This window comes from Chaetura pelagica, unplaced genomic scaffold, assembly GCF_000747805.2.
Source record: "Chaetura pelagica isolate M959 unplaced genomic scaffold, ChaPel_1.0 scaffold364, whole genome shotgun sequence".
NCBI lineage: Eukaryota > Metazoa > Chordata > Aves > Apodiformes > Apodidae > Chaetura > Chaetura pelagica.
This window is the reverse complement of record NW_009953089.1, coordinates 173,593-188,320: the sequence shown is the minus strand read 5'-3', so window position 1 is coordinate 188,320 and position 14,728 is coordinate 173,593. Positions and strand designations below refer to the sequence as shown.

General features: G+C 46.6%; 2 protein-coding genes across 2 annotated transcripts in view; both read right to left on the bottom strand.

Moving 5' to 3' along the window:
• The window catches only part of IMPDH2 (IMP (inosine 5'-monophosphate) dehydrogenase 2), a 12,096-nt gene extending 11,692 nt beyond the window's left edge, over positions 1–404 (bottom strand). The window contains exon 1 of the mRNA XM_009997026.1: positions 366–404. Coding sequence (XP_009995328.1) covers positions 366–404 — 39 coding nt within the window. The remainder of the gene's footprint in view (positions 1–365) is intronic.
• Positions 405–5,875: 5,471 nt separating this feature from the next.
• The window catches only part of QRICH1 (glutamine-rich 1), a 23,365-nt gene continuing 14,512 nt past the window's right edge, over positions 5,876–14,728 (bottom strand). The window contains exons 4-10 of the mRNA XM_009996999.1: positions 12,042–12,219; positions 11,257–11,411; positions 10,350–10,464; positions 8,902–9,010; positions 8,399–8,550; positions 7,620–7,710; positions 5,876–6,841 (exon numbers count right to left, since the gene is read on the bottom strand). Coding sequence (XP_009995301.1) covers positions 6,649–6,841; positions 7,620–7,710; positions 8,399–8,550; positions 8,902–9,010; positions 10,350–10,464; positions 11,257–11,411; positions 12,042–12,219 — 993 coding nt within the window. The 3' untranslated portion in view covers positions 5,876–6,648. The remainder of the gene's footprint in view (positions 6,842–7,619; positions 7,711–8,398; positions 8,551–8,901; positions 9,011–10,349; positions 10,465–11,256; positions 11,412–12,041; positions 12,220–14,728) is intronic.

Sequence of the window (14,728 nt, the reverse complement as noted above, 5' to 3'; positions counted from 1 at the left end):
GTGACCCCCGAGCAGCCCGGGGGGGTGACCCGCACGGGGACACGGGTCAGGCTGGACACGGAATATTCCAGCGGGTTCAGAAAAGGTGCTTGTTGGAGCTGCGGTGGGTGCGGGGCAGGAGCGGTGTCCGCGGGAGGCGGCGGCACCGGGACCGTCTGCGAACCGGAGGGGAACGAGGGGATCGCGCCGAGGCAGCAGCTCTGCTGGGAGGTGTGAGATCCCAGCTGCAGCGGGGAAGGCTGCAGAGCAGCGGGTGCTGTGCCTGCGGGAGAGGCACGGGCACAGCTCTGCCTCGGGAGGTGTTTCCAGGCTGAGATGTCCCCTCCCCACAGACCCATCTGGGTGTCAGGAACAAGACCGTGTACCACGGGATACAGAACAAGCTCTGATGGCTGGCTCATCATGATGTCCTGAATGCGGCCTCAGCACTGGAGAAATGAGACCGTCTCACTCCTCCCTCTGGTCCTGCATGATGGGCTCTCCCAGGAAAACCACCATCTAACTAACACTAAGTTCAGGGAACCAGAGCATGGTGCTGCTGTACCTTCAACTCTCTTGCTGCTGTAGACTAAATCCTTGTCCAAAGATCAGCAAGTAGCTGTAAGAAAATGAGTTACTTCTGTTACTCAGCTCCAGGACACAGGGAACATGAACAGCAGCATCTGTACAGGTCTCCCCAAACACTCGGAAGCCATCACATGTTGGGAGGTCAGTCAAGCTGAAGCTCTAGCTTGGATGAACATCTTTTTGTCTGAGTCAGGCTCTCTGAAAGACCAGTTAAGCTCAGCCTTGATCTGTGCCAATGTTGATTTTTACACAGGAGGGTGAAAAAGCCCTCAAACGAGTGAACCAGGCCACAAACAGAAGGAGGACCCTTGGGTGGCTGGTTTGGTCTCAGCAGCAGCAACCCACCCAGAACAGAAGTTGCATTGGCTAAGTTCTGATTGTTTCCCATCAGAGGGTTTCATTTGCAGTAGGAGAGGCAGGCACCTGCCTCAGCACAGGGATGTTCCCTTGCCCCAGGGAGGGGATGCCTGGCTTCCAGGGGCTCTCAAGTAATTTAACAGGCAGCCCCTGTGTAGCTAAGAACCAGCAACAAGGACCCACAGTGCCACTTGAAAACTCATGCCAAGAGACTGGTACTAATCCTGCTGCTATTACTGAGAATGCCAACATCAACACCATCTCCTCCTTCCAGCCACCTGTTGACAGCACTGCTTGTTGTGCTACACTCAGACCTTTTACAAGGTTCCCATTCCTGCAGTCTGCTGAAAAAGATCACATTTCACCCTGGTTTTATTTCCTTACATAATTCCTGGGTCAATTCTCAGCTAAGAGTTGATGTGACACTGGTTTCCCATTGTTTGCACTTGGGGTGGGCTAGGGAGCTACAGAAGCCCTGTCCTTTGCAGTTGATAAAGCCCCTACAGCAGTAACCAGCAAGGACACTCAGATACTCATCCCAGGGGCAGGGTTCTGACATTCGAGGGAAAACACCCACCAAGGACACGCCCTCTCGACTCGGCAGTACCTGTCACGGGAGCAGCAGAAGGGGAGGCACCGTGCCAGGCCAAGATCAGTTGAACAGGTCTCTCTACCCTTTACTTTAACCAAGAACAGGGCTCACCAAGGGTTGCTGAGCCCACCTGGGAGGCACACGCACTCCCGGGCACAGCAGTGAACAGGCATGGCAGCTTGTGTTCCAGGGGAAACAACAGGCAAAGTTTAATGGTTCTCAAACAGACTACAACAAAAGGCTGCAGGGAAAAACATTTTATTTCCAAGCAGATTACAAAGAGCAGAGAATATAAGAGTAAAATTAAATTAAAAAAATAGTTGAGTGCATCTCTTTAAAATGATTTGTAGTGTGAGTTACTCACGGGGCAAAGCTACTGGAGAGTTCTGAAGGTCACTTTGCAGGATGCCAATCACATGTGCTGTTTAGACCAGGGTCAACACGGGAGGGACAGACAAGACGTATTTTGCATATAGGCTGCACACTCATTACCAAGCGAGGCTCTGGGCTGCAAGGGCACCCTGCCTTTCCAAGACATCCCCTCCACCTTGTTCTCTCCTGCAGTTCCCTCTCGAGTTCTAGACACGGTTTATTGCTGCTGTGAGTTCCATCTGCCTCCCCATTCTGATGAGCTCAAGCAGTCACACAGAAGCAGGCAAATGTGGCTGCCATGCGCGAGGTTACACGGGGAAAGCGACTGCAGCAGCAGGAGCTGAGCTGCAGCCATGCAACAGAGGGAAGTGACAACTAGGGGACACAGCAATTGCTTCAGAGGCTTTGGGGCAGCATGGCAGTGAGAATTCTGGAAGAAGATTTGAGATGCTCCTTATGGCAGGAAGATGCTCGAGCTGAGATGGGCTCTTTTCTATGCATTGGCACCGGTGAAAGGGAACAGGCTGAAATGTCAGGATAAGGTACATTCCCTGTAGTATTTGAGAGGAGGAGCCCCAGCAAGAAGATGGGGAGAAAAGCCCTGTCTAGGGTGGAAGACATCTTCTATCCCACTTTAACAGTGATTTAAAGAGTCCAGACACCAACTGTAAGTAAGTCACTATTCAACTTGGATGAGAATGCAGTCTGGTTGGACCGTACAGAGCCACTCAGTTTCCAGCAGCACTCAGACCAACAAGAGGATGAGCAACTAGAGTATCAGCAAGTTCTTCACCTCGTGCATGCTCAGAGGGCTCTCTTCTACCACTTTAGGATCTGTTCTATTCACAGTACAGGAGGTGTGAAGATGGCCTGGTCCATTCTACACACACCAAGGCAGAAAGTGGCCCTGGTGCAGTCAAGAACAAAACTGTCTTAATTTCTGCCCAAGGAGCAACAGTACATAAGAGGATTCTAATTTAGGGATCAGATCAAGTCTTTCTTCATCAGTCCAAGGCAGAATAGTTCAGGAATTACTTCAGATCTTGTCTCCCATCTAAAATCCAGGAGCTCCCTAGGGTGAAGCAGCCAACAGAGGAGGGCCCTGTTAAGGTATTTAGGCTGTTCCTGTTACTCACCACTGCCATGAGGAGTGTAGAGCCACTCTCCAGTCTGCCCTCCCCTGCTCCAGCCAGCACCACTTAGAGGAAATGCTTCAACTCTAGAAAGTAAACAAAAATCTCATGGTGCCATGAATAAGTGTCTAAGATGCTACAAGTTTCCTTAGGAAAGCAACATCTTGGCATCAAGAGATAGGACAAGACATGAGTTTCAAGTCAGAATGGGAGGTCCCTTAGAGTAGTCAGTCAGGCTCTGCTTTCTATGGTTCCTTTCACACCACACAGACAAGATGGGCACAATTTGAAACCAACAATGCAGGGTCTCTAGCTTGACTTTTCCCAGCTTTTTTTATGTAGAGATGGATGCATTTCCAGCCTGCCTCACATGAGGCACAGGGCAGGGAGAGTTCTCATCGACAGACACAGGAGCACAAGAGCCACCAGCAGTTTGGCACTCTCAGAGCTGAGGGGAAATGCCCTTTAAGCAGCAGTCAAGCTGGTTATAGGAAAGTGTTAAAAAGCTATTTTACATCATGTTGGACTGGGAACGCTTCCCAGAACTTGGATAGCAACCCTAAGCCACAGCACTCTTCTGAGCTAATCCATGCACGTCTTCCTATGAGCCCCTAAAAGGGAGCAGATCGTGTTCTTCACTACCAAAGAACATAGTACTTACGCTCAAGAAATACTGTACCTTTTAAAACTAGCTCCAGAGAGCCAGACTAGAAGCCAGGTCCAGGAACAGAATCCTTAAATCACAGTATATCGATTGTCTCTAAAAATAGGGAATGGAGTGAACACTGTGGACACTGTGATGAGACAGTACAGAACAGGACAGCAGTCCACTGCTGTGTCAGCAAATCCCTCTCCTATGTACATCCAAACAATGAGAAAATCATGGAAACACTTCAGTCTGTCAGGACAAAACCAATCATCAGGAGATCTCTACAGCTCACTGTGTGCCAGGTTCCCCCAGTCTTAAGTGGTACAGTCCAAGATTAAGGAGAACTCTTCCTCTGCAAAGAGTTTAGATCATCCTTCAGTTGAGGGTAGTAAGGGAAGGGCACCATCTAGAGTTTTAAGGTAACATGGAATTCCGTTTCCCCAGAAAGATCAGGAGAAGCAGCTGTTCAGCCCTCACCTGGAACTGCCCTAATATTCTGTCAAGTTATTGCAGCTTCTGGCAATTTTTAGAGTAGGAATGAAGTGATGTGTGCACTGGTGATCTGGCAGATGAATTCAACACCCACTGCATTTCAGATGGAGGCAAACAAAGTAGCAGGCATATGCTAAGGTGCAGAAGCAGCCTGGAAGCCAGATTTCCATGCAGTGCTCCAGAGCACTGGGACTCTAACAGAGGTGTCTACAGTTTCTCTCACATTTTTGCAACTCAGTTCAGAAGACAGGACAAACTGCCCCAAAGAATGGGAAATCCACTCTGTGCAGGCCTCTTGGGCATCCCAAGTGACAAGCACACTCAGCTGCTTGGAGCAGTGGGAGCTGCCCCATACCGTATCCTTAAATACTTCAATTATGACCAGAAATAGGCATTTCACTCACTAAGATATGCCAGAGTGATCAGAGGCTGTGAACAGCTGCAGTGGTACTGGTGATCCTAACAACCTCCCCACCAGGGGGCAACAGCTGGGTCCCAAGGGCTGAACTGAGGGTGCATATTGCCAGCACTACATACCACCCAGGCACCATATTCCCAACTCACCTACTGGGATCTGGGCACCAATCCTCGCCTGTTTACCCCTAGTGTAACTCTGAGGGCAGACACTGAGCTAGGAGCCTACTTTAGAGTGCAGGTATTAGAGAACAACCTCACCTCTAAGCACCTTTTCAAGCACAGAGTCCTATACAGGGAACAAACTCCTACTGACAACCACCTGAAGCACATCTCCTTCCTCGTGAACACCAACATGAAGCAGAGACCTGAAGTCTCTCTAAGCCCACACACCTCAACACTGATCAGAGCACCAAGGCAGGGAACATGATGGCTGCTCTCACCATCTGCACTGTGCACAACCAACAGAGAGGGAACACCTTCCTTCTCAATACAGACTGCTGCTGGTCAACAGAAGCTTCAGCAGATTTGCTTGCCTGTACACAAGTTTAGGTTCTTTTACTGTAATGTATATTTCAATGTATCACTATGTATTTTGGAATAGGAAAGGGACTTGGGATGGTGAAGCAGGGAAGACAAGCTCAAGAAACAGAGTCATCTCTCTGCATCCAAGAAGCTGGTGACACAAACAAGCCTGGCTGTTGATCTCCCATTTCAAGCACGGTTGGCTACCCACTGACTTCAAAAGAGCTGACTACTGTTAATGATACAAAATACAGCAACCATTCAAGATGCAGCAAGGCAAGGCTACAGGGCTGGGGTTTATGATCATGAACGATGGCAGAAGCTACAGAGCTGTGTTAAAAAAAACTGTGAAAAGGCTGTTAAATGGCAGGAGTAAGCCATGTGCTGCTCCTGGAAGGCCTTTTCTCTCCAGCACCCCTCCATCATGCCGTTGGTGTGATGCATTGGTGAAGGTGGGGAGAGGAGGACTTGCCTAGGGGTGAAGCCTCACAGGCTGGCCACAGAACATTAGGACAGTCTGATCTGGTCTCACGGATCCCATGTTCCTAGCCTGACACTGAGCTTCCTTCAGCAAGCAGGCATTCAGGTCCTTCAACAGAAGTTAATCCCCTTCTACCTTCCTAATGTGTAGGGGTGAAAGAAGTCCAGTGGAGTCAAGCTGGAACGCACAAACAGGGATGAAAACAACTGGTTTGCATACTGATCTTTGTATCATGACCCCCCCCACCCTCACAGCTCACTCTTCCCCAAATAAAGACACATTGTTCAATGCCATGTTGAAAAGACGTGCTCGTCATTCTTAATAAACAACTAGAGTAAGAATACATAAGAGAAACAGGGTGGTATCTTTATATGATACACAAGTGTATGTTACAAGAATTCCATCAGGCACAGGAGCCTCAAGGTTTAAGGCCTCAACGTTAGGCCAAAAAAAAAAAAAAAAAAGAAGAGTGTGGTAAAGTTTGTACTTTTAACATCTAAAAATGTCACTTAAAGGTCTGAATAGAAATTGTTGGTTTGTGGTTTTGTTTTTTTATAAATCACAACTGCAGTTCACTCTCTCCGGTTCCTTCCAAGATAACAGCAAATTAACGTCCAAGCACAAGAAAAGAAGATGCCTGCCTCTCCTCCACTGGCTGAGCAGGTCCATCCATCATTCTGTGCCCTCTAGGCTGCACGTGCTCCAAGGAGACAGAGGCCCCAGCCATCCAGGCCAATCCTGTAGTTCATGTTTTCTACATCATAAAAAAAACAAACCAGAGTCAACCAGCAGCTTTCCACAGCTCCCAGCTCGCAGGGGATATGCAGCCTCCAATGGTTCCAATAGTTTGGCGTGTTGGGTAGGATACACAATGGGTAGGTTTTCCTTTAGATTCTTTTAAAGAGAAGAAGCCTAAAAGGGCTTCATAACTACACCAATTAAAAAAAAAAAAAAAACCAAACCAAAAACTTAGGCATCTCCTTTAGTGTAAAAGTCTGTACAATTTATCTTTGCTTGTCCCTCCCCCATCACCCCTCCCCACCCCTTCTGAGCCAAGAAGGATGCCTTAGTGCATGGTGCTGGCATTAGCCACGGCAAGAGCTTCCTGAATCTCTCGTATCACCAGGATCCGGGTGAGCATCTGCTCCATCTGCTCTCTGCTGATCGGCTGGATGGAATACCAGATAGGGCTGTTGGGGGCCACCACCGGCTCCGGTGTCAAGTAAAACGTGTCATTCCGGCCTTTCACACTCTGGGGGCTGCATGAGGAAGATCAGAAATAACTAGGCTAACAATGTCCTGGGAGGGAGAGACCACCACTGTCCTCACCCCAAGCTTCCCAAATCCTGACAGCAAACATCTGGCTGATGAGACACAAAGGGGAGGAGTTACATGTAAGGGCAACAGTGGCCCCAAAGATATCAGGCCATGCCGAGGTTAAAAAGCCATGGTGACAACTACAGGAAAGTAACTTTCATTTCACACTGGTAAGTCTAACACACACGTGGCTTTAGGGATATTTCAGAGTGAAGCAAGGATGGGGTATTTCCACATCCAGGCTAGCTGCAGACCCAACCATGCAGAGGGACATCTAAAGTAATTGCCAGAATCATCTTTAGAGGGGAGTCTGTCCCTCCAACCTCCACAGCAAGTCCTCATTTTTGTTTAGAAGCCCATTTGAACGGGACCCTAACCTCATCTCAAGTAGTGGATGCCTCCAGATGACTTGCTTGCAAGTCACAGGCAGAACAACACACTGATGCCACCACAGCAAACCTCCAGAGTGGGTATGAGATCAAGAAAAGCCAGTTCACAAATCAGGATTTGTCTCTTTACATGCCACAGAAGTTCAGCTTCTGTCCCATCAAAGTAACGCCCACCCTCTCACATCAACAGCCCTCACCATTTAAGTACATTTATGCAAAAGTAGAAACTGTGCCAGCAATAAAACACAGCCCCAAAAACTAGGCCAGCTATAAGATGCAGCTTGGCAGTCACAGAAGACAAGCAACCACATACACGAACAAGAGCTCTCACCATTTGAAGAGGTAGAAGTCATACAGCTTTATCGGACACCTCAGGGGGTTCTCTGGATTCTCAGTCTGCTCTGCATACATGTCATCTGTAACTACAAACCAGCACCCAAGAAGTCTGTCAGGCACTGTACAAGCACAGCAAACTGAGCAGTGCCATGCAGCCTGGGCACTCCCAAGCACCATGTCACCATGCCAGAGCTGGCGAGAGACAGAGGGCTGCTCCAGGGCACAGACACCTGGTTGTGAAGCTCAGAGCATTACATGGAGAGCTCACTTTATCCCAAGGCTACTCAATAACACAACCCACCCACATCCTTCTTTCCATTTCTCCTTTACCTGTGTGCAAAATGAGAAAAATCTCATGACTAAGACTGCAATGCCTCAGCTAAACCCTGGCTCTGTGCTTTTAAGAGGACAGATTGTACTTAGACATGGATTCTATATGGGTTCACATGCGCCAAGTTAAGAGAAGCCCTCCCAAACATGTTTCTCCCTCTGTTCATAAGCACTTACATCCAATAGCCCCCTTGCCCTTAAAAGAAAGGAATTAAAAAAGAGCTATCCTTGGCTTCTCCTGAGTCCTACATGCCTCAGGTAAGGTATGTCCCCAGGCTTTTTACTAGAAGGTACTAACCTCTCTCAGACAGAACACACAGAAAACTCAAGCTGCTAGGCTGAAAGTTTGGGTTCTCATGGCCCTACCTGCAGACATCTCCAGGTTCATCCACTTCCTTCAAGACCAGTAAGTAAATATTCCCAAAGAAAACTCCCAGACATTACCTTTCTGTCCGGTCTGGTGTGCACCAGGAGCCTTCAGATAGCGGATACTCGTGCTTTTATCCTTGGGATTAGAAGGGTTCTTCTTGGTCTGCCTCAACACCTTGGAGAAGGCCAGCTTCATGTGCTGGTCTACTGTTTTCAACTGGAAGTATCTGAGCAGCAAGAAGAGAAGAAAGGACATTGAGAGGCAAGTAAAGGATATGGTCACAGCAGTCAGGTAGTTATCTTTACTCATTTGTGAGGCAGCTGAAGCTCAGACCAACATGGGGTCAGAGACTGTTCAAGCAGTGAAGCAAGAGTCACAAGTTCAGCTTCCCCTCCTCTGCTCACTCATCTCCTTGTTGTCCTGCATCTTAGCCAGGTGGGGCTGCAAGAGGGCTGTGTGTGCAGCCACTCACAGAACCACAGAATTCAAAACCCATGATTTTGCCCTAGAGCAGCAGTTTCCTACCAACCCTGTCAGTGCTTTTGAAGTTTTTATTCCCCAAGACCCAAGTACCTACTTTGTATTAAAAAACATCAGTGTAGTGAGCAAGGTGGAAGGGGAGTGAGCTCCAAGCTGCTTACACTCCCACAGCATCTCTTCTGTTACATGACTGGAGAGGACATAACCTGCAACAACCAGAAATCAGCATCAAGCCAGGAGACAGTCACAGCAGGAACACAGGCAGCATTTTTAAGTCTGTAAGTACTGGAAAACATACACAACTTAAGGGGAGGAGATCCTCACTGATCTCAAGCTTCACTACTATGAAATTCACTTTTTAAATAGCAGAGTTAGGAAACACTTGTATACATACATCAACCTCGCATTGCAGAGAATGTGCTTCTGCAACACACCCATACAGCCCAGCCCAGGGAGAAATAAATACGTACTTAAACAGCTTTTAATTAATGGCTCAGCTCCAATGCAGATGCTCCTAATCCAATACCAGGCAAGGGAAGGCAGGCCAGTGAAACAAATCAGCTCATGGCCCTGCACACAGCTTTAGTCAGCACACAGTGCCAACTGATGTATTTGGACACATGAGTAATCCTTTGATTCTCAGGGTTTTTTTTTTTCCTTTGTGTGAAGAGAAATACTATACTCCAAATACACAGATAAACAGAAAAACAGACAGTAGAATGAACTCTGGGGCTTGTGGAATGACAAAGCACAGATCAAACAGCCAAAGTAAAAACAAAAAGATTCCAAAACTCATGAGGCTACTTAGCCATCTAGCCTGTAACATCAGCTACCTTTGTCAACATGAGCAATAGCTTCTTCACTGACATCTAATCAGATCAAAGGGAATGAATTAATGAGAAACCAGGTTTCTGTGCTCAGAAAATGCAATTTTTAATCTAGTTCTCATACACAACTTAGCCAAAATCTGTTTTTTCTGGAACTGCACCCCTCCACCCCAGCTCTTTTGTCTTCATCTTCTAAAGGCAGGGCTGAGATGAGTTGCATTTGGTTGCAGCACTTGAGGCTCTAATCACACACTGTTTTTTCCTTTGACACTCACTTGGTCCTGCAGAATGTGTCCATCTGGCCACCAGGTAACATGACACTGTTCTATTATCTCCCAGAATAACAATACATATTAGAAGCAAGATGTGTTCTTACATCATTCCTCATACTTCCGATGAGAAAGGTTCATTCAGATCAAGGATCAGCTGGCTCCCAAGTGAGCCAAGCTCATGACAGCACGAAGACCCAACAAGCTGCTTTCTGACAGGTGCCAAGCAGCAGACATTACTCTGAACAACAATCAGGGGTAGAGTCTGACATGTGCAATAACTCCAGCATTCACTGCAGATGCAACATTTCCCCCCTGACCACTATGAGCTGCCCTAGGGACAGTAAGGACTTTGAAAGGATTCCTATTTGGACAACACTCATGCTGTAGTTCAGTTTAAATATTCCAAACTCTAGAAAGTTTTAAAGTTCTTCTATGAAAATTCTTACCAAGAGGGGAAACACGGGGCTGTACGTCCTTGAGGACTTCATGCAGCCATTCAGTGAACCGAATGTAGTAGAGGTCTGAGAAGATGTCATCTACTCGGCCATTTTCAAAGAGATACTGTAAGAGATTCACACCACAGTCCAGGACAGTGCTAGCAAGTATATTCCTCAGACCAGACCTTATCCTAAGGCCCCATGTACCCAGTTAATCAAACATTTTACAGCACAGCGCTGAAGACCAACACATTCTACTTAGAGTGCAGACTCCTTGCACCAAGGTCAGCACAGGGTAGGTAAACTCAGTTAGTTTCATAGGTGTGCCAAGAAAGAAAGAAAAAGTCATCCTAGAAAGTAAAACTGGTTGGATTTCACCTTTTATTTCAGGTGCATTTACTGCAAATTATTTCACATGGCTGTCCTTCGGACACTGCTTTGTCAGGTTAAGGGAGAGAGAAGCTCAATTGTCCTAGCAGAGTTTAGCTCTGCTCCTGCAGCTCTTCCAGAAAGCATGTCAGTACTACCAGCTCAGACTTCCCACCATACAAAGCTAAATTCTTGCCTGTTAGAGCTTCAACTAGAGTAAGTTTTGACATTGGCAGCTTCCTCAGTCATCATCCAACCCTGCTCCCCCTGCCAGAAAATCTGAAAGGATTTATTATTCTCACCATGATTTTGAACTCAGTTATTAACAATTCTTCACAAACTTAACTCAGGAGGTGAAAGCATTGCTGTGCACTAATTGCATTTACTCTGGGTTGTCGGGGGTTTTTTTAAGCTAGGAGACCTTTTTCTTACAAAATTGTTGGGAAGCTTAATAGAAGCCACAGTTTCGATTTTCATAAGGGAATCCTTCCTATAGATGCTGACAACATGCATGGCTCTGCTGCACAGACAGCTGTCCTCCCCCTACCTTCTGAATGCACAGGAAGATATAGTAGAGCACGTCTGGATCATAGGGTTCACCATCACCATTTCGAGCTTCTCGTGTCATTAAGCATAGACCATAATTCAGCTCAGCCACAGCTGAAGAGATGAGATCTTCCTGGAACCTCAGCAGCTGACGCCCTGGAAAAAATAAAACAAAGCCATATTATTTAAGTCATAAAGCCATATTATTTCCCAATCTTTCAGAAATGATTTCCCACATCTCCAGCTTTGCCACTCTATCTGGCAGGCCCAGCACTACCTCATTCTCCCAGTATAATAAAGCAAGCTGACATAAATAAAGATCTTAGATTGGCAGATCTACTAAAAGATAAATGGGCAAGAATCTGACAGGAAGACTCTCAGCTCTGCTAACTGCATGACTATCGTCACCTTTTGCCATGTCCACAATGAAATGCTGCCCTGCAGCAACAGGAAAACAGTAATCCCATGAAAGCTCTACCAGCTTGGCTGGCATTTACAGCCAGTTTGTTTGTCCAGGCACCACAGCTGTATGGTGCCCTTTGCTGCTGCTGCTACCAGCCTAGGTGCTCAAGTCAGCTCAGCACTGAGCTAATACCTCCCTTGGAACATGTCTGTGGCAGCAGGGGCATGAAATCATAACTAGTACTGCACAGTAAATCAAAGTTTAAATTTAAAAACAATCACTGGTTAAACAAAGGTGCTTTCCAGAGCAGTAGACAGCTAACATTTTAGTCATTCCTAATCCCACTTGAAAGGAAAGAAAGGCTGTGTTGTCATGACACATACTTCCAATAGGTGCTAGCCTATTTTGGGCTTCTTTTTCTAGCTCTGCATTCTTGGTCTGTGCCCAGCTTTTCCACACTTCAAGGCCTTCTTCTGGCTTCAGAGAGTTTGGAAGTAGAAGTTCAGGTGAAGTCTGTGGCTGTGGCTGTGGTTCAACTTCAGCAACCTGAACAGTTTGAGCCTATGGAGGGAAAACGGTGCAATTTATGTATGCACTTTGATATGTAACAATAACACAACAATAATGACAACAAACCCAAGCAATGCAGCACTACCTCTAGCCCCAGGATATCAGCCTTTTGCAACACTCCTCCCTTAATAAGAACTTAATCCAAGGAAATCTTTTGCTGTTTAACCTGAATTGTTCCTTGCAAAAGAGTACTTGACTCTCCAAGAACATTTGTAGTGTGAATGGGCATAGCTTTAACCCTTCTAGCAAATCCATGCCACTTGTAATTGGAGGCATTTAGAAGTCCTGCAGAACATCACAGAACACCCAGCAGCCACAAGCTGTTCTTGCTGCAATGCCATTGAGAAGCCAGCCAGTACCTTCAAAGGCAAGGCTCTTCACGGGGCTAAAGTCCTCTCAACAACACACTTCTGGTCTCTCCTTGACTGAAACTGGTGACTACTGATTCTGAAGCCCTATTTGCACTTCTCTTGGCTTCAGGTAACTTGTCACCCTGAACAACCATGAAACCATCTCACTACAAAATAAGTGTCCCAAGCCCCTTGCAGATAGAGCTTTGAGACAGGCCAGCCAGAGACTGCCAGCCCCTGGCAGGGAAGAACAGCGAGGTGCCATCAGCTTTACTAACTCCAGTGGCTCTGAGCAAGGCCTGGGTACATTCTGAGTACACTGCTGCTGTCCCTCCCCACCCTTGCCCATCCAGGGCAGGCTCTCCTCATTATTCAGGAGATCCCAGGCAGACAGAATGAATATACTCTGTTCTTATTGTCAACAGCTGATAAGATTAATTCATTTGTAAGAGGTATAAAGTAATAACAGACTAGAGCATCAGCATCAAAATATTAACTCAGTTGCAATGAAATGCTCTCCAACTACCAAATACTGTTAATGCAGACTAGCTACTGTTCTGTGAAGAGCTACTCTCTGACCCACTAGAGACCTAAGAGGTCTCCACACCTTTTGGAAGTTTACTTTGCAGCAAGACCTTAAGTCACCAAGAATTACTACCTCAAACTGAAACTTATTTTACAGGCAATGGATGGCACCTCTCCAGAAAGAGCAGCGAGGCTTCCAGCCGCACTCACACTGTGTTCTTCACTACAACTTCTCAATCCCATGCCAGAGTCTCATGGCTACTTCAATTAAGGAAATGAACTTGAAGCTTTACAGCCCATAGTTGAATTTTCATTGGCTCCCTGAACGTGACAGAGATTCTTACAGCAAAACAGGTTTTGCTTTCTTCTTCTTAAGAGTTACTCCTAAAAGCACAGCTTTGATATAACGGAGTAACTCTTCCTTTTATACAGGTCAATCATCAGTGAAAGCTGCTCTCACAATACTAGAGACCACAATGAAAATGGCACAGAGACCTCAGTGACACCTGTACCTTACTTAGGATATTAAAAAAACCTGCTGAAGTCTGCAAGAGTCTCAGAATGGAGCTTTCTGACTGCCCCTGGTTGTTATTTCTTTTTTTTCCATCAGCTCCTAAATAGTTCTTTGCTTATCAGCCCCTGCATCCCCAGCAGCACCTACCACAGCTGCAGAGGGAGACAAGGACTGAAAGGGCCTAGCTTTTATCAAAGCAGATGGTGATAAAGTTTAAGCTGTGAATCAAGCCTCTGCCCTAAGTAGGACAGGAGTCCAAGGATGAAATGACACCTTGTCTTTGTAGGAGCTAAGACTGAGCCTCTGCTCATCTCTGGAGTGCTGCCCTATTCCTCCCCAGAAGAGCAGAAAGTTTTCCAGAGCCAACCGAATCCATCAGCCCAACCCAAGGACAATCTTCTGCCCTGACCTCAAAGACCCCTTGCCCAGTGTGAAGGCAGGCACACAGGCTGAGCTGGCATTTGCTTTCTATCTTAGATTTTTCACAAATAGAGCAAAATAGCTGCAACTTGCCCAGATCCCACAGCAGCATGATGCCAGAGGACAGCGTGGGGCAGACAGGGAAACTTCTCAGTCTCAGAGTTGTGACAGGGACAACCCCCAAAAGTTAGGTAGCCTTACTATCCCTTAGAGGAAGACTGCATCACTCCTGGACTTGTCTCTATATTTAGGGACTTATGCAACACCCAGAACTCCAGAGAACAGGGATAAGAAAAGTGTCTGATACCCAAGAATTGCAGACCACTGTGCACAGGAATATAGTATGTTAGTAGAAGCTTTACTAGTAGCCATTAAATAAATTCTGTAGTTAATAACTTCAAAAAGATCCCAAGGATGTGGCTCATGCTCTAAAAGACTAGAGTAAGTCTAAAAATCCTGATTAGCAGAAAGGCAAGAAGTTGTATCAACTCAGTTTGTTCAAGCAGCTGAAAGGGATGAAATAATCTCTGAAGTACCAACACAGGGAAAGGGTGAGATACAGAGGGCTCTTTGAACATGACAAAACAAAAAGCCCAACCAGTCAAAACCCCATCCATTCAAGACAAGACCCATAAGCCGTAAAGCACAGCTTTATAAGGAGGGTACCCAGCACCTGAAGGTTATCTAGAGA